Source organism: Schistocerca gregaria, chromosome X, assembly GCF_023897955.1.
Source record: "Schistocerca gregaria isolate iqSchGreg1 chromosome X, iqSchGreg1.2, whole genome shotgun sequence".
NCBI classification, from domain to species: Eukaryota; Metazoa; Arthropoda; class Insecta; order Orthoptera; family Acrididae; genus Schistocerca; species Schistocerca gregaria.
Window position 1 is genome coordinate 609,617,733 of NC_064931.1, and position 23,406 is coordinate 609,641,138.

The following is a 23,406-nucleotide window of genomic DNA, read 5'->3' on the forward strand; positions in this document are numbered from 1 at the left end:
TAGCTTTAGTGCTGTTACCTGTGCTTCAGTGAAGAGCCAAAGAACTGGTAGATCTGCCTAATATCGTGTAGGGCCCTCGCGAGCAAGCAGAAGTGTCGTAACACGACGTGGTATGGGCTCGACTAATGTCTGAAGTAGTACAGGAGGGAATTGACCCCATGAAACTTGCAGGGCTATCCATAAATCAGTAAGAGTACGAGCGGGTGGAGATCTCTTTTGAACAGCTTCCCAGATATGCACTATAATGTTCCTGTCTGGGGATTTTGGTGGCCAACTGAAGTGTTTAAACTCAGAAGAGTGTTCCTGGAGCCACTCTGTAGGAATTCTGGACATGTGGGGTGTCGTATTGTCCTGTTGAAATTTTCCAAGTCCGTCGGAATGCACAATGGACATGAATGGATACACGTGATCATACAGCATGCTTACCTACGTGCCACCTGTCAGGATCGTATCTAGATGTTTCAGACCCATATCACTCCAACTGCACGCACCCCACACCTTAACACAGTCTCCACAGGCTTGAACAGTTCCCTGCTGACATTCAGGGTCCATGGTTCAAATGGCTCTGAACACTATGGGACTTAACATCTGAGGTCATCAGTCCTCTACAACTTAGAACTACTTAAACCTAACTAACCTAAGGATATCACACACACCCATGCCCGAGGCAGGATTCGAACCTGCGACCGTAGCGGACGCGCGGTTCCAGACTGTAGCGCCTAGAACCGCTCGGCCACAGCGGCCGGCCAGGGTCTATGAATTCATAAGGCTGTCTCCTTATAGTACATGTTCATTCGCTCGATACAATTTGAAACGAGACTCGTCCGACCAGGCAATATTTTTCCAGTCATCAACAGTTCAATTTCGGTGTTGACGGGCTCAGGCGGGGCGTAAAGCTTTGTGTCGGGGAGTCATCAAGGATACACGAGTTGGACTTCTGCCCCGAAAGCCTATATCAATGATGCTTCGTTGAATGGTTCGCACGCTGTCACGTGTTGATTGCCTAACACTAAAATCTGCAGCAATTTGCGGAAGGGTTGCACATGTGTCACGTTGAACGATTCTCTTCAGTCGTCGTTGGTCCTGTTCTTGCAGGATCTTTCTCCGCCCGCAGCGATAATGGAGATTTGATGATTTACCAGAGACCTGACATTTACGGTACACTTGTAAATGATCATATGGGAAAATTCCCACTTCAAACAATTGCGGCAGACAATAGGCGTTGCCGTCCGCGGCCACGTATTCCGCCTGTTTACATATCTCTGTATTTGAACGTGCATATCTATACCAGTTTCTTTGGTGCTTCAGTGTATTTATGTGCAGCAGAACTGCAGGCATACGAAAAGCAACAGCGGTCCAGTAGTTGCCCTCAGATCTATTATTGTCACTGCAGGGTTTCTTTCCAGTTTTGAGTTCACAGTGCTTTCTACATTTAGGAGATCCAAATACTGTCTTTGATTTCTTACAGTTATCATTCTGCTCCAGCATTACGATGTCATTTGCATGGATTGTCATACTTACGTAGGAGTATCATCGGTAGACCCCTCCCAAATTTGATTCCGAGTGGCTTCCACCAGTTTATTGCTATTAAGTTCATGGAAATTGTAGCTAGTTACTAGCACGGTATGGTTTTAATGTGACAAGACGAAGACCCTTCGTTAGCTTCTGTTTACCGCTGGTGATCCAGAAAGACAAGTAAAGCATATACACTCCTGGAAATGGAAAAAAGAACACATTGACACCGGTGTGTCAGACCCACCATACTTGCTCCGGACACTGCGAGAGGGCTGTACATTCAATGATCACACGCACGGCACAGCGGACACACCACGAACCGCGGTGTTGGCCGTCGAATGGCGCTAGCTGCGCAGCATTTGTGCACCGCCGCCGTCAGTGTCAGCCAGTTTGCCGTGGCATACGGAGCTCCATCGCAGTCTTTAACACTGGTAGCATGCCGCGACAGCGTGGACGTGAACCGTATGTGCAGTTGACGGACTATGAGCGAGGGCGTATAGTGGGAATGCAGGAGGCCGGGTGGACGTACCGCCGAATTGCTCAACACGTGGGGCGTGAGGTCTCCACAGTACATCGAAGTTGTCGCCAGTGGTCGGCGGAAGGTGCACGTGCCCGTCGACCTGGGACCGGACCGCAGCGACGCACGGATGCACGCCAAGACCGTAGGATCCTACGCAGTGCCGTAGGGGACCGCACCGCCACTTCCCAGCAAATTAGGGACACTGTTGCTCCTGGGGTATCGGCGAGGACCATTCGCAACCGTCTCCATGAAGCTGGGCTACGGTCACGCACACCGTTAGGCCGTCTTCCGCTCACGCCCCAACATCGTGCAGCCCGCCTCCAGTGGTGTCGCGACAGGCGTGAATGGAGGGACGAATGGAGACGTGTCGTCTTCAGCGATGAGAGTCGCTTCTGCCTTGGTGCCAATGATGGTCGTATGCGTGTTTGGCGCCGTGCAGGTGAGCGCCACAATCAGGACTGCATACGACCGAGGCACACAGGGCCAACACCCGGCATCATGGTGTGGGGAGCGATCTCCTACACTGGCCGTACACCTCTGGTGATCGTCGAGGGGACACTGAATAGTGCACGGTACATCGAACCCATCGTTCTACCATTCCTAGACCGGCAAGGGAACTTGCTGTTCCAACAGGACAATGCACATCCGCATGTATCCCGTGCCACCCAACGTGCTCTAGAAGGTGTAAGTCAACTACCCTGGCCAGCAAGATCTCCGGATCTGTCCCCCATTGAGCATGTTTGAGACTGGATGAAGCGTCGTCTCACGCGGTCTGCACGTCCAGCACGAACGCTGGACCAACTGAGGCGCCAGGTGGAAATGGCATGGCAAGCCGTTCCACAGGACTACATCCAGCATCTCTACGATCGTCTCCATGGGAGAATAGCAGCCTGCTTTGCTGCGAAAGGTGGATATACACTGTACTAGTGCCGACATTGTGCATGCTCTGTTGTCTGTGTCTATGTGCCTGTGGTTCTGTCAGTGTGATCATGGGATGTATCTCTCCCCATGAATGAGTCAATAAAGTTTCCCCTTCCTGGGACAATGAATTCACGGTGTTCTTATTTCAATTTCCAGGAGTGTATATACAAACTGACAGAGCTAGTAGACATGTTACGCTAGAGAAAAGGTATCACACATATGAAGCATACAGCAGAGGACGGAGCGTAGGGAACAAATCCAGTTCTTTTAATGAAGAAGCAACATGTATGATTGTGGGCTTACAGCAATACGATTATTTTCCATCTGAAATACTGTTGCTTTGTCTACAGTCACTTTAACCATAACATATACGCTGGAAACACGAAGTTGATTTTGATCCGATCACGGCATATGCCACCTAGTGGACACCGGGTACTGATAATGGTTTAAACGTCGTCCACCAACACATAGCGTAATGGCATAGCTATCAGAGCGCCATCTGTGTCTACCCTCTGATAGGAAGTGCTCACAGCCCGAGTGCTCAGTGTGGTGCAAACGTGTGAAGCAACCAGGCAACCGTGTCATGGAGACGCATTCGTGCTTCCTACAGCAAGTTTGAGAGTGGTCGAATGGTGTTCTTCCGAGTGGCACGTTGGTTCTTTCGGAGAACAGCCACCCAAGACGGACGTACTGCGTCGGCCTTACAACGATGCTGGTATCTAGATCTACATCTACACAGATACTCCGCTAGCCACCGTACGGTGCGTGGCGGAGGGTGCCCTGTACCACTACTTGTCATTTCCCCTCCTATTTCACTCGCAAATAGAGCGATGGAAAAAAGCTATAAGGCTCCGTATGAACCCTAATGTCTCGTATCTTATCTTCGTAGTCCTTACGCGCAATGTATGTTGGCAGCAGTAGAATCGTTTTACAGTCAGCTTCAAATGCCGGCTATCTAAATTTCCTCAATAGTGTTTCTCGGAAAGAACGTCGCCTGCCTTCCACGGATTCCCAGGAGTTCCCGAAGCATCTACGTAACACTTACGTGTTGTTCGCACTTGCCGGTAACAAATCTAGCAGCCCACCTCTGAATTGCTTCGATGTATTCTTTCAATCCGACCTGGTACGGATCCCAAATACTCGAACAGTACTCAAGAATAGGTAGCACTAGCGTCCTATATGCGGTCTCCTTTACAGGTGAACCACTCTTTCCTAAAATTCTCCCAATGAAACCAAGTCGAACATTCGCCTTCCCTTCCACATTTCTCACATGCTTGTTCCACCTCATATCGCTTTGCAGCGTTATGCCAAATATTTAAACGACTTGACTGTGTCAAGCAGGATACTAGTAATACTGTATCCGAACATTACAGGTTTTACCTTCCTACTGCCATTTTCATCACACCAACTGAAAATTTTATCTAAGTCGTTAACTTCGACACCCTACCGTACACAACGGCATCATCTGCAAACAACCGCAGATTGTTGCCCCACCAACTCCGCCAAATCATTTATGTATTTAGAGAATAACAGTGCTCCTATCACACTTTCCTGGGGCACTCTTGACTATACACTTGTCTCTGATGAACACTCGCCGTCGAGGACAACATACTGGGTTCTATTACTTAAGTAGTCTTCGAGGCACTAACATATCTGTGAACTTATTCAATATGCTCGTACCTTCGTCAACAGCCTGCAATTCGGGACAGTGTCAAATGCTTTCCGGAAATTAGAAATATGGAATCTGCCTGTTAACCTTCATCCTTAGTTCTCAGTATATTATGAGAGAAAAGGGCAAGCCGAGTGATGCACGAGCGATGCTTTCGAAAACCATGCTGATCCGTGCACATAAGCGTCTCAGTTTCAAGAAAGTTTATTATATTGGAACTAAGAATACGTTGAAGGATTTTGCAGCAAAGAGATGTTCGGGATATTGGTCTGTTATTTTTGAGATTCCTTTACCTTTCTCGTATAATAGCGTCACCTGCGGTTTTTTTCCAGTCGCATGGAACTTTGCCCTGGGCGAGAGACTCGCGATCAATGCAAGCTAGGAAAGGGGCCAATGCTGTAGAGCATCAATGGTCTCGTGAACATTCTCACACCCACAGACAATGCTCTGGACGTCCACAGCACAGACGCCCGCCAGAATAGTTTTATTGAATGTGAAGCAGTGGCAGATCGTACGACTATTACAACACGGATAAAAGAGCATGTGAGCCCAGACGTGTCAACGCGAACTTTTGCGAACCGGTTATTAGCAATGGGACTACGGGCACACTCGCCTCTAGCTCGTCTTCCACAAACGCCTCAGTATCGACGTGCACGGCTCTACTGGTGCCGTCAGAGGATCACTTGGAATGGCGCGCCGTAGTCTTCAGCGATGAAAGCAGCTTCTGCCTGCATGCAAGTGGTGTCGCTTGCGCGTACAGTGTAGACCTTGTGAGCGCTATTTTGTGGAGTGCATTCGTCCAACGAACACTGCTATGGTATTCGATAAGCTGTAACTCTCGTTCACGTTTGGTGTTTCTAGAGAGGACGCTGCTCGGTACGCGCAGAATGTTATTAAACCCATTCCTTTCCCGTTCTTGCAACAGGAAGATGGTGTGTTGTTCCAACAGGACAGTGCTCGCCCAAACTCTGACCATGAAACCCAACGCGTTCTGCAAGACGTGCAGCAGCTTCTCTGGCCAGAATATTTACGGACTCGTGGCCAATTGAGCACGTATGAGATATAATGGGACGAGCAGTGTCTCATGCGACTCGTCTCAATCAACAACTCTGACAGAACTACGTGAACAGTTCGAGCAGGCCTGACATAAGGCATCCCAGGGCAGTATTCGCCATCTGTACGATCGACTGGGTGCCAGATTCAACGCTTGTATACAATTAAAGTGTACCTGTTTTTATCATAGTCGGTATATTATAAATTTTACGCACTGACGAGCCATAATATTATGTCCATTGTCCACCGCGGAACTGAATACCGCCTTGTTGCGTTACAGGTACATACGTGATGCGGTAAGGTAAGTGTGTAAACGGAGCGGAAACGAATGGAGAACCATTCCAATGCAAACAGCGGTCACAAGTGGGAATAAATACAGGTATAACGACTCTGAGAAAGGGCAGACAGTTACGGCCCGGCGCCCGGGAACGAACGTCTCGGAAACGGCAAAGCTGATCAGTTGTTCGCGTGCAACTGTCTTAAGCATCTGTGGAAAATGACTGAAGGGTGGTTAAAGGACGAATAGGCGAAAAGATGTTGGAGGCCCATGCCTCTTCATATGCCATAGAAGTAGGAGCCTAGATCACAGTGTAATTCTGCATAAGCAGCGACCTGTAGCACATACGACCATAAGTATAATGCTGGTATTTCGCAGCACACAGTTCAGTGGACACTGTTGAACATAGGGCTTCGCAGCAGACGATCTCTGTGTGTTCCCATATTAACCCTACGGTATCATCAGTTAAGATCGCAGTGGAAAACAATGTTTGATTCTGAAAAGGAATTAAATATACAAGTAACAAATTATGGCATACACTTCTCACATTCAAGGCCAAATTTGCGATCTTTAAAAAAATTAGAGATAAATCCAATTATATTACCGATAGAGTAACTCATAACACACTATTACGTGGCGAGGAACGCTATGATCCAGCCAAAAGGCACAATGGTTCCTGAAAAACTGCGAAATGATTTTTTTCTGAAGACTTAACAGGTAAGGAAAACATGAAAGCGGTAATCAATGCGTTAGTGGGTGATGCCGAAAGATGGGATCTGAATTAGAATACAGACCAGATCACTTTTCATAATTTTATTCAAAAATTCACCGAAAAATATCGGTGCCATTGTTACAATATTAACAATACGGAGCTCTACTCCAGTGGCTAACTATTCATAAAAGTACGTCAATTTCATTTCTTCTACAAAGTAAAATTTAGTAGAAGCATAATACCGAATTTTTTAATCATTGGAAAACATCTTTTGCATTCAGAGAATGTTACTCTCTTCCGAGGTACATCCCAATTCATTTAACTTGTTGTATACATTTTAACACTGAGAATGTAGTCGTGACTCATGATAACTTACATACACGAGTTTCCCAATCAAAATCTCTTACACAGTTGTGAGTGGAATATGTGTTGAATGAAATCTCCCTTCAGAATGGAGGTTACATTTTTATAGTGGGGCAAAGGTGGGGAAAGAATCGGTCATGGTTTATTGAAAGTGACCACGTCAACATTCACCTCAAATGAAGTCGGACTCATTGGAAAACCAAAATTAGAATGACTGATGATGGTCAGTGCCCCTTTCTCGAAAAGGAGTACAGTCATGTAATCATTATGGGATCTATATGGTGAACCTTTTCGACTGTGTGCATGCCAGTGAACCTCAGATCTCCGCTTTACCATATCAGATATTTCACCTCTTTATTCGACATCTTCAATATTTTTATTTCTGATCACTGCGATGTAGACCGTTCTTCCTGTTTCTTTACACATTTCCAAACTCCAAAGATGATATGAAAGACTAGCATATAGGGCAAAAAGATGTATGGAGGAAGATGTTAGCTGAAAACTGATTCGTAAGTAGGTATTTTCTCGGCCCGACACATACTTGAGGGTAAATAAGGGAGAGGCGCCGCATGCGGCATAGAATGCGCAACCTCATAGTTTCGGTAGACACCGTCACATTATGGGCGTATCGACACTGCAGTATCTCAGTGAAACCTGGAGCATAACAAACGTATTTACTTTTCGATCGAGTAAGTTTTAGATACGTTCTGAGGGAATAACTGAGTTAAGTCTAAAATATTCTTGCAAAACATTTTTCAGTGTCACGATTAGTTCGTACTGTACGCTAAACATCCAAATTTTTCCAAATGTCTGAGTGCTTGTGTTAACAGTAAAATCTATTGGGCGTGTTTTGATTCTCGTGAACCCATGTTGGCTGTCAAGGACGTGAATTTATAAGGCGCGGTGTCCCTCCCCTACAGATACATGCCGAAACACTATCTGGTACACATGCCGCACACTTTTTCGTTACGAATACTTCCGAATAAATCAAATAACAGTTTTAAATAAGTGAAAGCATTTCTGTTTTGTTTGTATTTTCGTTCAGATGACTTTACATGCATAAAATTTCAGTTCCCACCGATCCAGATGACAACACAAAAGAATAAAAAGAAAGTAACCGGAGATATGTGTAAGGAGTAGGAAAATTATACCTGAAAACAGCCAAAAAAAAAAATAGGATGGTTATGTTGCACAACTATTAAGTTTTGGTTACATAGAGACTGCACTATTTATGACATATTTTGTGTCGATTGTGGCCGAGAACATACAAATAGAATAAAATGAACTAAGAATGAGATTTTCACTCTGCAGCGGAGTGTGCGCTGATACGAAATTTTCTGGCAGATTAAAAATGTGTGCCGGATCGTGACTGGAAGTCGGGACCTTTACTCATCTGAGCTATCAAAGCACGACTGACCCCGTCCTCAAAGCTTCAATTCTGCCAGTACCTCGTCTCCTACTTTTCAAACCTCAAAGAAGCTCTTCTGCGAACCTAGCAGAACTAGCACTACTGAAAGAAAGGATATTGCGGAGACATGGCATAGTCACAGCCTAGGGGATGTTTCCAGAATGAGATTTTCACTCTGCAGCGGAGTGTGCGCGAGCTTGGCAACTTCGCTCTGGATCTCCCTGAGAAATAGAGCGAGTTGAAACTTCCTGGCAGATTAAAACTGTGTGCCGGACCGAGACTCGAACTAGGGACCTTTACCTTTCGTGGGCAAGTGCTCTATCATCTGAGCTACCCAAGCACGACTCACTATAGAAATAGAGCGAGTTGAAACTTCCTGGCAGATTAAAACTGTGTGCCGGACCGAGACTCGAACTAGGGACCTTTACCTTTCGTGGGCAAGTGCTCTATCATCTGAGCTACCCAAGCACGACTCACTATCCATCCTCACAGCTTCAAGGGTTTCAACTTGAAAAGCAGCGTAATCTTGCGGTTTTTAGCATGTCAAATATCACCCACAGCAAAAGGGATAGACGCTGTAATGTAAAGATGTTTTCATGGTCAAATATTATATTTAAATGTTACATTGAAAAGCCAAAAAAATTGTATATCACAGACAACATTTGGGTTCAGGTATACAAAAAACAGTTACTAAAGGTGCACCATGGTACTTTACATATACGATTTTGAAAATGTGCGCTATCTCGCCCAGATTTACCCTCTTTAAACAGAATGTAGAAAGGTTAGACAACAACATAGCTGCAACCCAAAAGACTTGGGAGTCAGCCTAAACAGCACTTCGTCATTTAAAAAAACACTCCAGTGAGCTGGAAGAAAAAATATGTGGCAGGAACAATATGAAACGCAAATTGACTGGATCAACAAGGGGAGTGCAGCCTGAAGCTCTTCGATCATCAATAATGGGACTTTTGTTTTGCAGCCAGAGAATATGTGGTGCCAATACGAGAGGCATCATGTCACTTCAAATACGACTGTCAGAACTGTCGCTGATTGTCTGAAGCCTACATGTGTCCACAAAATTTACCCACTTGCGGCCATAGCACCACCAGCGAAGTAACCTGTGAACTAGAGAGGAAAAAACAGCAGACCGTCCCACGGTACTTCATGTATAACCACGAAACAGTCCCAGCTCTTATTAAGTCAAGGTAGAGCTTTATTAAACTAACAATGACACTAGAAGACCGACCTGAGACCAGCGCTTTATGTTTAGACACTCTGCAACACACAAACCTACACCCAAAGAGTATATCACGCTACGGAAGCAATTACAGTATAGCACAAAAAAAAGCACTGAGTAGATTGTCACTAGTCACTAGCAACGTATTTATGTAGCTGATGCTGCCTATAAGGGCATCACATTTTGAGCAAACGTGCAGCTAGAAAGCAATACGAACCCTTTTAACGCTCTTCTGGAAGAGGCTGGTGATCTGTCCTTGTCGCAGCGTGTGTACCAACTCGCGGGCCGCATGATGGGGAGACACCAGTTCCACGCAGTTGATGAACCGGTACAGCTTCTGTAGGAAGCAAAATGCCATACTGCATTAACTGATCACTTCAGCTATTTACAGGTTACTGTATCCAAACTCGAGAATATGTCATTTGTATTTAAAATGTATAAAATGAATAGCCGAAAAATGGTGTAAAGCTTATTTACTTATAAATTAATGCTTCATATTACATTCCAGAACCAAAGGAACAGTTACAAGAATGCTAAAATAATTTGCGTTAGAAGTACATGTTTGAAATTCCTCGAGAATATCATATAGTCTGTGTAAAGAGCGGTGTACAGAGTGCAGCAAAGGTTTCTTTCTGTGAAGCTTAACTAATAATTGTGCAATACTAATATGTATCTTTGTTTATATTTAAACATGTTGCCATCAAGGCGAATTTCCAGAAGTCTTATTTAAATAGTTACTTTTTCGGTGTAAGTACTTCCGTAATCTATGGCATCGTGCATTAACCCTTTGTGAGTTTTTTATCTCTGAAAATTACAATAATTTCACATCACACACACACACACACACACACACACACACACACACACACACACACACACACACACACACACACACACATACAATGGACACAAAAAATCTAAGAGGTTGAAATCTACAATAGGAAAATACTGAAGCACTATTCAACCTTCGTCATAGAAGAACCGGTCACAACTGTCAGTGTTCCAGAAAGTTTCTTCGAAAATAGTTACTTATTTATATTGTTTTATAGAAGGTACTTCACGGAATTCAGTGACATATTTAATACTAAAGTCCAGGAAAAGATATACACGTTGCAAATCTCCCTCCGATCTGGAAACGCCCAGAAAATATTTCTCCGTAGGGAAAATGTCACGCGCTTGTAATATCCTCGATAAATTCGCCAGAAGCTGTGTCGAAAAGAACCTGTCTGACTATAAATCTGTTATATGCGTAATAACGTGCGAGGAGATACAAAATGCAATATCTGGGAATATGGCGGACCACAATATGAATCTACACAAAGAACTACATTCGTGCTTGAATACATTTTAATGTAGTCCTATCCATGCAATTCATACCAAAACGTACGAAACGCCTTCCAGACGTTAAATTAAGTGACTTCATTTCATTTGTACATTCTTCGTGTATCGGAAGCTTAATGTACTCACGGTACAATACTTACAACCTGAAGTTCCTAACGTTTTCATGTACAAATATTTTTGGACACTTTAGTCATTAGTAAACTATTTTCTCCAAGAAGAATAAAAAAAGATAATAAAGTTACACTACATTTATTTACCAACATGAGAAAAGTAAGAACTTCGATTTAGAGTGGAATCATGCGATGATTTACTGCAGAATAACATTTCGACGGCTTGAACGACGGTCCACTTGCGATTTTATGCCAACCTCAACGGAAGTACGCATCGCCAACACACGACGCAAAGCCATGTTTGGATGTTACTCTGCAGGATATTAATATTTTTGTACAAAATAAATCGTGAACGTATAGAAAAAAATTATACAGGCAGGAAATTTCGTTATCTATCGTAGTGATGGAAATAGTCATTTTAGGCAAAAAATTTTCAAATAGATATATAATTCATTTTGAATGATTCATCGGAGAAAACGCCTGTAAATATTTACAAATATTTTCGTTACGAAATTAATTCGTTTTTATTTATTTTTATTAGATATTTATTATTTATTTGTTTATTTACTTAAATCTGATAACAATACGTTTTTCAACACCTGGCAACGAATTTAAACAGTACGTAGAACATTTAGACGTACTGAAGTTGGTCATGTGCTTGTTTAAGAGCTACGGTGAGCAATATTAATAATATCGTTCCTGAGGCTAAATCTGTTGTGTCAGGGTTTGCTTACAGATAAATGTGTTTTTGGGTAAGGTCCGCCTTGAGCAAAGAAAAATCTTTCCTTCCTTTACACAGAGGTGTTTCGCTGAAGTTAACAGCATTATAAATGGGCTTTTATTTTCAATATGTTAAACAACAAGAAAAATGCTCTTTACTACCTGTTAATATAGAGGGTGATGCACCTAAAATTTGCAAGGTATAAATTACGGAAATGTAAAGTGCTACTAATGTGCTGGGTTCACAGAATGTATTGGTTGTCAGAGGCTCGTATTGTTAGCAAATAAACATACGGCAGTAATATTTAGAAAGTGTACTTTTGTGCTAAAAGTACACTTTTTAAATGGAATAATGCCCATTGACATTAACAAACTAAAAGTAGGATATATCAGATTGTCAGTGGTGTTTGTCGCAGGAGTATAGTGCGAGTTGTGTACGGGATATCGTATTTCGAAAAGGTTCCACACCGACACTTGTTTGTGTCATTCAACCTTATAAGTTGCTAGGTATGATATTTGCTTACAGTGTGCTTGTGTGTTCCTTCAGTGCATTGCGACTTGCTAGTCGGTCAGCGTGTGACAGTCCTAGTAGTAGGTCGTGAATGGGCGATGGGATTTATCCATGCAGAGAAAGCCGACGCGCTCAAGATGTATGGAGAGTGTAGGCAGAATGCCTTCGTTCTTTTACGGTGTATATGGCAACATATCCCAATAGACGTCAACCATCTCGGCAATTATTTATCAACCTCTTCAACAGCTACGTCAAAGTGGTACACCTAGACAACACAGCAGGATGAAAGAATTGACGAAGAAGGGGCAGTTAATGTTCTTAACAGACCATCATCCATGAATGCTAGACGACGTTCCTCTGCAGACTGGGAGGAACCTCTGGTGGCAACATGATGGCTGTCAGGACATAGTGCACGAAGGACTACAGCATGGTTTCCAAATCGTTGGATTGGATGCAGAGAAGTTGAATCTTGGTCGGCCCGTTGCTCTAGCGGCTGTAGACTTTTTCCTCTTGGGAAAGCTGAAAGACGCTGTCCACAAGGACATACCAACTACATCCGATGAGATGCAATGTCGTATTACTGCAGCTTGGTCGGACATCTTCCCTGAAATGATAGCACGTGTGCAGCAGTCTTTCCATACCAAACTGGAAGAGTGTATTTCCGCTACCGGTGGTCAATTTGGAAACAACTTGCGATGGTCAGTTGTCTCGTTACTGGTCAGAATCCACATAACTAGTGTGCTCACTTGTGTTGCTTTTTAGAGTGGGCTACATCAGGTGTTGTACAAGTGTCGGTGTGGGAAGTTTTGAAAGTGCGATATCTCGTAATCAACTCGCACTGGAATCATGCAACAAACACCACTGACATACAAATTTTCCCTCGTTTCAGTTTGCTAATATCAATAGGCATTATTCCGTTTACAAAAGAGTAAGTTCGCATAAAAAAATACACTTTGTGTGTATTATTACAATCTGTTGATTGGCTACCAATGCCAGCCCCAGACTACCAATACATTCTATGAAAACCGCACATCAATGGCACTCTCCATTTCCGGAATACTTGCGGTCCAAGTTTTAGGTGTTTCACACTGTAAAAATTGGAGTTTTTGATAAAGTATTAACAGATTTGAAAAAGACAATTTTTTTTATAAATCTCTTGTTATCACATGCTGTGTGGTTTTTTGTTTTGCATTACAGTTGTTTCTCTTTCACAGTTTGTCATCTGCAACTGTATACAAATAAATGTTAGGCCTAACATATGTGGAAGAATTTGAGTGTGTGTGTGTGTGTGTGTGTGTGTGTGTGTGTGTGTGTGCGTGTGTGTGTGCGTGCGCTCGTGCACGCGCGCAATATTTTTCTGCGCTATCCGTGATGAGAAAAGCAGTCTACCGCTATTACAGTGTGATAGGACTTTGGAAAAAAAAGTCGATACGGAATGACAGGTGTCATAAAGTGGTGACGTTAATGAACAGCAAGCAGCAGAGCTACTGCCATCGCAGAAGCAGTAACCTTACATCACATCTCATCAGCATTACCAGGAATGAGGTGCATCTTTAATGGCCACTAGTGGTCTGAAACAGTAACATGGTGCTACACTCTGCTGCGTTCGCATTTGGTCGCACCCTTAAAAAGGAAGCAAACGACACTCATCTCTGAATTCTACGGTTTTCACGGGGTGGTTTTATGACAGCAAAGATATTTAGAAGACAGACGCTCCAAGAAAAGAGCATCGTTGAACAACGACGAAACTATGTACCAGTGACGAAAAAATTAATGTGGATGAAATATGTTATATCTTAGAAACCATTCGAAACAGCTAAGTTCCACGTTTTCTCTTACTTCTTTTTTTCACGAAAAACAACTTCTGTCATCTTTCTGTATAATGCATTTTAATATATCCTCTAGAAACACCAATATTAGTTATAAAAGTTTCCAAGCCATAGTACAAGTAAAATTTCATTTTTTGTGTATCTCATTACGTTACAGCTAATGGCTAGAAATTATGTGGCAACAATAAAATTTTCGTTGCTGGCACAATTATTAGATACTGAAGCTATACTATTATTTCGACGGCATCTCGTTTTTCAAATTCTGTACATTCTGTGTTGATTACATCCAAGAAAAGCGCTATGCATTCCGACATCCTGATTTGGCTTTTCCGTGGTTTTCTTCCTGGTGGGTGCTGTGATGATTTCTGCCAATGGGCCATGGCCAATACTTTCCCCTTCTCATTCTTACATTATTACGACTTATCGAAAGAGGTAAGTTCCTACTGTGCCAGTATCTTATTATTATTATTATTATTATTAGTCTAACTGTATCATCAAAATGATCATCTTTATGGTTTCCAGTGTTCATTTCTTTCAATCCTTACACAGTTCCATAATATAACATTTAATTTTGTTTCCTTTCAGTAAGTTTCGTGTGTATTCTGACGTATAACATGGCATCATGTAACTGACGCAGCTTTCCAAATGAAAGAATAAATGAAGCAAGAGAGACATTATACTGTACATCGAAAACTTCGGCAACCTTTCTGTGAAGAATAACAACAAGTGCTCAAGAACCTGCCACAGAAGACAAGACAGCGTTCACTTTTCTTACATCAGCTACCAGTTAGTGGAGGAACAAAGCACAAAAAAACCAAACAAAGCGAAGTGCATCCTGTTAGTATAGCTGTAGAAGTACATGTCGTGAATCTTGTTAACAGACTCTTTGAAACTGTGTGCCGGATTGTTATCCTTAATCGTGTACCAGGGCGGCACGTTGTTCTAACATGGTTAATGAGAAGTGCAAGGCAATATATATTACACATTTCTTCTCGAAAGGAAGAAACTAAACACAGTTTATATTCGGAACTGGTATAAAAATAGATTATAACGTAAATAGACTCAGAATATATAGTAATAGATGACAAACTATTCACCATGAGAATTAGGGCAAGTGGTGGAACTCAGATCCTGCTCTTTCCCTTACATGTAATGACGTTTAAGTATGAGTGCCTTCCACAGAATGTTTAACCGTGTGGGATGCTGTATCCATTGATGTTTCTGTACGTCTTTTCCGTGACAGACTTAACTGCATGAAGCCACAATATAGCATTTCTTCGAGTGTTAATTGCGCCGTATAAGTATTAAAATAATGAAATGGAATAACCACTCAGCCGTTTCAAATACAGAGAGACTTCTAAAAGCAACAATATCTGAATAAATTATGACTATGGCACGTTATGAGTTGCGGCTTTAACTTCCATTAATTGTTGTCTCTAAATAAATTCACGTAGTTAGGGGCGACAGACCTGACAGAAGAGAAGATGCTAAGAAAATTATAGGAGAAACTAGGAGCTTTGATAAAATGACGCTACTCTGAACAGTACCTTCTTCTGGGACACAGATAATACTGAAACGTAACCCTCAGCTAATTGTCATCGCCCCTTGCTATAAGCCACCATGTTGGAATGTTTAAGTACTGATACACTTGTTGACTAACCAGGTACGATCTCCATTTTTTTCCTTTTGTGATTTCATGCATATCATATAGCTTAGGGTTGCGAAAACAATGATGCAGATGTGTCCTTTCTGATAGAAATAATTGCAAGTATACCATAAGGGACCCTTTTAAGTTCACTTTCTTTTGACCTCTATACAAATGATACAGAAACATCGACATCATATTCTTTGAAAGTTTCCACAGAGTATATGACAGTGCAGTCTACCAGTGTTATCGACTCCGTATCATATTCCATTGGCGTACTTAGTGAGAGAAAATATGCTTGGGTACACGCATTTATTTCCGTCATTCACTTGTCACAATTTCTGCGCGAAATATGTAAGAGAGGTAGTAGAAATAAGGGAAAGTTTTTCTCGAATACCGATTTTCTAAATTTCATCCAACAGGGTTGCACGAGAAGAGCCACTAACTTCTTTCAAAGCTCTCTCTAGAACATCTCATCTCAGTCTGAAGTCAAGACTCGGCAATATACAAATGATGATCGCCTACTCATGTCATCTGATTATATGTACAGAGCGAGGTGGCGCAGTGGTTAGCACACTGGACTCGCGTTCTTGAGGAGAACGGTTCAAATCCGCTTTCGGCCATCCAGATTTACGTTTCCCATGATTTCCCTAAACCACTCCAGGCAAATTCCGGGATGGTTGCTTTGAAAGAGCAAGGCTTATTTCCTTCCCTATCCTTGATACCACTCGAGCTTGTGCTCCGTCTCTAATGATCTCGATGTCGACGAGATGTTAAACCCAATGTTCTTTCGTTCCTCTCTTCAACCACTTATATGAACAAAACACAAGCCGAGCTGTCAATAGTCATTGTTGTTCATGTCGTGGTGCTGTTGGTGCTGTTGGTGGTGGTGATAGTGGTCTTTAGTTCGAAGACTATTCTGATGCAACTGTCTACGCCACCCTATCCCGTGCAAACCTCTTCAACTCCTAATAACTGCTGCAACCTACATTCTTTTGAACCTGCTTACTGTATTTATCTCTCCCCTCCACTGCTAAGATGGCGTTCACCTGATGCGTCAGAATGGGTCCTATTAAGCGATTCTTACATTTAGTCAAGCTACGCCACAAATTTCTTGTCTGCCCAGATCTATGCAGTAACTCCTTATTGGTCACATGATCTCCCCAACTAATCTTCAGCCTTCTTCTGTATCATCACATTTCAAAAATTTCTATTGTATTCTTGTCTAAACTGTTTATCGTCCATGTTTCACTTCTGTACACTCCTGACAAATATTTCATGAAAGACGCCCTAACACTTAATTATATCTATTCAATGTTAAGAAATTACTCTTCTTCAGAAACGATTTTCTTGCCATTGTCAGACTGTAATTTATATTCTCTCTACTTTGCCCATCATCAGTTACTTTACTGCCCAAATAGCAAAACACATCTACTATTTTTCGTGTCTCGCTTCTTACTCTAATTCCCTCATCATCACTTGCTTTAATTACACTACATTTCATTACCCTTGTTTTGCTTTTGTTAATGTTCATCTTATATCTTCCTTTGAAGACACTGTACATCTCGTTCAGTTGCTCTTCCAGATCTTCTGCTGTCTCTAACAGAATTACAGTGTTATCCGCAAACCTTAAAGATTTTATTTCTTCTTCCTGAACTTTAATTCCTTCTCCAAATTTTTCTATGATTTCTTTCACTGCCTTCTCAATGTACGTATTGAACGCCTTACCTCCTTCTCAACAACTGCTTCCCTTTCACATCCTTCGACTCTTATAACTGCCGTCTGGTTTCTGTACAAGTTCACTCCCTGTATTTTATACCTGCTATATTAAGAATTTCAAAGAGTGTATTCCAATCGACGTTGTCAAAAGCTTTCTCCAAATACACAAACGCTATGAACGTAGGTTTGCCTTTCCATGAACTATCTTCTAAGATAGATCGTATGGTCAGCGTTGTCTCGTTTGTTCTTACGTTCCTCCGAAATCCATCCTGCTCTTCCCCGAAGTCAGTTTTTCCACATTTCTGAACATAATTTTTGTACTATTTTGCAATCGTGACTTATTAAACTGAAAGTTCGGTAATATTCACATCCGTCAGTATTGTTAAAATGTTCACGTACTCCTTGAACGCCAAGCTTATTTCCCTTGTCTCATACAATTTACACACCAGATGGAGTAGTTTTGTTATTGATGACTGTCCCAAGAATAGCAGTAGATCTGAGGGAATTTCTTCTCCTCTAGGGGACAACGTTTTAACGTACGTCTCTCAATGTTCTGTCAAATTCTTCTCGCAGTATCGTATCTCCTGTCTCACATTCATGTACGTCCTCCTCCCTTTCCATAATATTGTCTTCAAGTTCATTTCCCTTGTACAGACCCCTCTCCATGCTCCTTCCTCCTTTCAGCTTTCCCTTCCTTGCTTAGTACTGGTTTTCCATCTGAGCTCTTGATATCTTACACCTGTTAATCCTTTCTCCAAATGTCTATTTCATTTTCTTGTAGGTGGTGTCTCTCTTCCCCCTCGTTATGCACACTAATATGCTGGGTGAGGCTGCTGAGAGACGCTACCTCAAATACTGAAGCACCAAAGAAATATTTATAGCAATGTGTATTCAAATACAGAGATATATAAACTTGCAGAATTCGGCGCTGAGGTCGGCAGCGCCTATATAAGACAATATGCGTCTGGCGCAGTCGTTAGATCGGTTACTGCTGCTACAATGGCAAGTCATCAAGATTTAAGTGAGTTTGAATGTGGTGTTATAGTCGGCGCAAAAAGCGATGAGCACAGCATCTCCGAAGTAGCGATGAAGTGGGGATTTTCCAGTACGACCATTTCACGAGTGTTCAGTCAATATCAGGGATTCGGCAAAACATCAAATTTCCGACACTGCTGCGGCCAGAAAAAGATTCTGCAAGAACGGAACCAACGACGACTGAAGAGAATCGTTCGAAGTGACGGAAGTGCAACCCTTCCACAAATTGCTGCAGACTTCAGTGCTGGGCCATCAACAAGTGTGAGCGTGCGAACCATTCGACGAAACATCATCCATATGGGCTTCCGGAAACGAAAGCCCACTCGTGTACCATTGATGATTGCAAGACACAAAGCTTTACGCCTCGCCTGGGCCCGTCAACACCGACATTGGACCGTTGATGATGGAAACATGTTTCCCGGACGGCGAGTCTCGTTTCAAAGTGTATCGAGCGGATGGACGTGCACGGATATGTAAACAACCTGGTGAATCCATGGACCCTGCATGTCCGCTGGGGACTGTTGAAGCTGGTGGAGGCTCTGAAATGGTGTGGGTCGTGTGCAGTTGGAATGATATGGGGCCCCTTATACGTCTAGATACGGCTCTGACAGGTGACACGTACATGTCCGCAGGAGACTGTTGAAGCTGGTGGAGGCTCTGTAATGGTGTGGGTCGTGTGCAGTTGGAATGATATGGGGTCCCTGATACGTCTAGATACGGCTCTGACAGGTGACACGTACTTGAGAATCCTGTCTGATCATCTGCATCCATTCATGTCCATTGCGCATTCCGCTGGACTTGGGCAATTCCAGCAGGACATTCCGACACCCCACACATCCAGAATTGCTACAGAGTGGCTCAAGTAACACTCTTCTGAGTTTAAACACTTCCACTGGCCACAAAACTCCACAGATATGAACCTTATTGATCATATCTGGGACACTTTGCAACTTGCTGTTCAGAAGAGATCTCCACCCCTCGTACTCTCATGGATTTATAGACAGCCTTGCCGGATTCATGGTGTCAGTTCCCTCCAGCTCTACTTCAGACGTTAGTATAGTCAGTGCCACGTCGTGTTGCGGCACTTCTGCGTGCTCGCGGGGGCCCTACACGATATTAGGCAGTTCCAACAGTATAGTTCAAATGGCTCTGAGCACTATGGGACTCAACTGCTGTGGTCATTAGTCCCCTAGAATTTAGAACTACTTAAACCTAACTAACCTAAGGACATCACACACATCCATGCCCGAGGCAGGATTCGAACCTGCGACCGTAGCAGTCCCACGGTTCCGGACTGCGCGCCTAGAACCGCGAGACCACCGCGGCCGGCACCAGTATAGTTGCGAATGACGACACCGACATGTTGTCCTTCAACTGGAACTATATAATTTTTTCTGAGGCATTTGAAAGAGTATCTAAGAGAACTTCAACGACATAAGAGCGCCACAAACCATTGTCCCGCTCTCAGGAGAAGAGGTTCCACAAACGTCTGCCCTGCTATACTAAATGTAAGCAAACACATATCTCAGGTATGGTTAACATCATTATTGTCTCGGCTGTCATACCAAGTAATCAAAATGTTGACATTTAGTATTGCTACACGCTGAAAAGCGTTTCTGTAAAAACAATACCACTCATTGAACTTCATCTGGAATTAACGGTAGCACAGACCCGTGTTATAAGGTGTTTCATGCGTTTGGAAGGTGTCGATGTTTCCTAATGTACATTTTGTTTTAATTTTCTTCACAGATAAATGAAGATGGGTGTTTAATTTGGTGAGTGTGCAAATCATTTTGCGTTTTCTGAAAGACCGTTCGAGTACTCTCCAAATGTTCTCTTAAGACTGTCTGTCATTACATGTGCCTAATAGGATTGACATCCGTCATGTTGTACCACACAGATTGTCTTATATGCAGTAGGATGTCTTCAAATAACTACGGCAGCAGCATAACTTAGGGAATCTAGATACTTGACTTTATTTAGTCTCTCGTCAATAAAGTAGGGGTCAATTATGTGCATTTTTAAAGAGATGCACCAAACGCTGATATACCATGTCAACATGGAGTTTCAGCTGATGATTAATACATTACTCGAAGATTAACTTGACTGTGGCCGTAAACAATGCTTCCTGCTTAAATGAAATTTGGCATGGATATGTGCATCGCTTTGCCCTTTGCATAGATAACATTCGGAGAACTATAACCAGTTTTGAACGTAATTACCCTGAAGATTTCGATGCATCAAAATGTAAACTGGATGAAATGCAGTGGAATGTAGTGTTCCAGAACTCTCATTTATTTGATCCCTCTCGTATTACCGAGATGCCTCTTAGTGGCATTTGCATTGCGTGCTACTGCCGCTAAAATTGTTTAATTTCTTTCATTTTCCTTGGTGCATTTTATTCTCCATACTTACAGTTTCTAGAATTTTTCAGTAATGTCTGTAAAGACAGATCATGAGCGCTTGGCACTACCTGGATGCTCTTCAGCATACAACAGCACTGCCGCCTTAATAGTTCGGTAACATTAACCATAAACGATATTCATTCTTAAAACTGTCTTCGAAACTGCGAATGTCTCAATAGAATTACATGCAATTTTCTGATTGCTGCAACAGCAGAACACAGACTGATAGTTTTCAAGGGCACAGGTAAACAAAAGAACCATACCTGAGACAAGTGTTTGCTTACGTTTGGTATAATAGGGCAGACGTTTGTGAAACCTTTCCTCCTGACAATGGGACAGTCGTTTGTGGCATTATTACCTTGATATTACGCTGATGTCCAAAATTAAGGTGACAAACGGAAATTTTGCGAGATTGCGTTTATTTTGCCTCAAAACAATACAAACAGATAAAGCAGAAACAATGTAAAGAATACAGAACGTAATCAACTGCAACAAGCATAACGGTAGACAAAAGTGTTCTTCGTTTTTTTTTGCAACTTAACGGATTTGTACACACATTCTGACAGTTGGTTAATGTGCTCAGAATGGGGTGTAATCACCTCTGGTACCAATACACGTCTGACAGCAACGGGACATGCTGTAATTGGTGTCACAAATCTCATGTTGAGGCAATAACGCCCATTCTTACTGCAGAGCTGTTCACAAGTCTTGGAGAATTGTTGGTGGATGCTGACGTAATCCAACCCGGCTCCCTAGTGCACACCAGATATGCTCTACGGGATTCAAATCGGGAGGGCGAGCAGGCCACGCTATTCGTGCAATATCTTCCGTTATGAAGAAAATATCAACCACAGGTGGTCTATGAAGTCGAGCAGTATAGTCCAACAGTACGAAGTCTGGGCCCACAGCACCTCGCAACAACCGTGCATGAGATCCTAAGATCTCTGCACGGCACCCGACAGCAGTTAAATCTTGCTGATCCACCCGTACAATCTCATGAATAGGTGTTCGAGCGGTCAACATAATCCGTGACCACATCATTTGGAACCTTCTCGATATTGGCCTCTTTCCACAATGTTTGCGTATCGAAATCATGTTCCACATGCACTCCAGATGCGAATCCGTCGCGAATCACTCTCCATGCCAAATCGGGACACATCTTTGAAAAGATCATTGGCCTACTGTTCGACCTTCCCAGTGGCATGTGGACGTCTCCACTCTAGACGCTCCCTCTTGTGGAGACATGCCAGAGGTAAACAGCTAGCAAGTGTCCAACAATAAAGGCCACTCTGCTGAAGCCTCCTGCATACCGTTTGCCTCGATGCAAGATGTCCTGGGGATGTTGCGAGGTCAGATGCCAATTGCAGTGCAGTACTAAGGCGGTACCGTCGTGCCCTTACAGTCAAATAACAGTCCACTCTTTCTGATGTCACAAGTGGTCGGCTCTGTCCTGGTCTCCGGGATAGAGTTTCAGTCTCTATAAACTGTCGCCTCATCCGAGAAACGGCAGAACGATTCACATTAAGCAATCGGGCCACATAATTTTGCGACTGTCCTGCTTCCATTCTTCCTATGGCCCTCCATAGCAGAGAGTATGTAGGCATCTTCTCTGTGCCACACTGCACCGTCTGTGACTGTGTACACAGCGATTGTGGATGTGGTACTACCCTGCAAACAATAACCAATTTGATAGTTGCCCTGACGTCATTGTTGGCGTGGTTGCCCTTTTACCGGAATGCCATCTTCCGTGGAGAACACGATTGTAACGACATCTGTTGACAGTTTGTATGATCATACCGTGAATCAGGCACAGGACGGGGAATAGCAGTTTGTTGCATTAATTTTGGACACCAGTGTATTTGATGAAGCTACAGCCATGTTATGTTGCTGAAACTGTCTTAGAAGCTACTTTCAAATTCCCCAGAAAAAAAACATATAATTCAGTTACAAGAAAACGAAGTCGGTGTCGTAATTCGGAAACTATAAACAACAAAAGATACTTGCGAACGTCAGGAAATTCGCCGTAATGTCCGCTACAACTCGGCGAAAACAGCACCACGACATATTTATTCATTCTGGATGTATTTAGAGTGGCCTGTCTTACCTGCCTCACCCTGTATGCTTACATTTCTCCTCTAGCCACTCTTGATTAACTGTTTCGCATATAGTGTAACTCTAATTTTTTTTGGAAATTTGTATTCCCTTTCACCTGCTTCATTAGCTGCAGTTTCATATTTCCTCCTTTCCTCAGTTAAACTGAAAATGTCATCTGATATCGAAGGATTTCTTCTACGTCTTATCTTTTTACGTTTTTGATCTTCTGCTGGGTTCAGTATTTCATCTCTCAGAACTACCCATTCGTCTTCTACAGTATTCCTTTCCCCTGTTCCAGTCAACCGTTGCCTAACACTCGTCC

General features: G+C 42.9%; 1 protein-coding gene across 1 annotated transcript in view; it reads right to left on the minus strand.

The window, feature by feature from the left end:
* Nucleotides 1-23,406, minus strand: part of LOC126298239 (glutamate receptor ionotropic, NMDA 3A-like) — an 821,644-nt gene that overhangs the window by 282,839 nt on the left and 515,399 nt on the right. Inside the window, exon 9 of the mRNA XM_049989544.1 lies at nt 9,893-10,012. Coding sequence (XP_049845501.1) covers nt 9,893-10,012 — 120 coding nt within the window. The remainder of the gene's footprint in view (nt 1-9,892; nt 10,013-23,406) is intronic.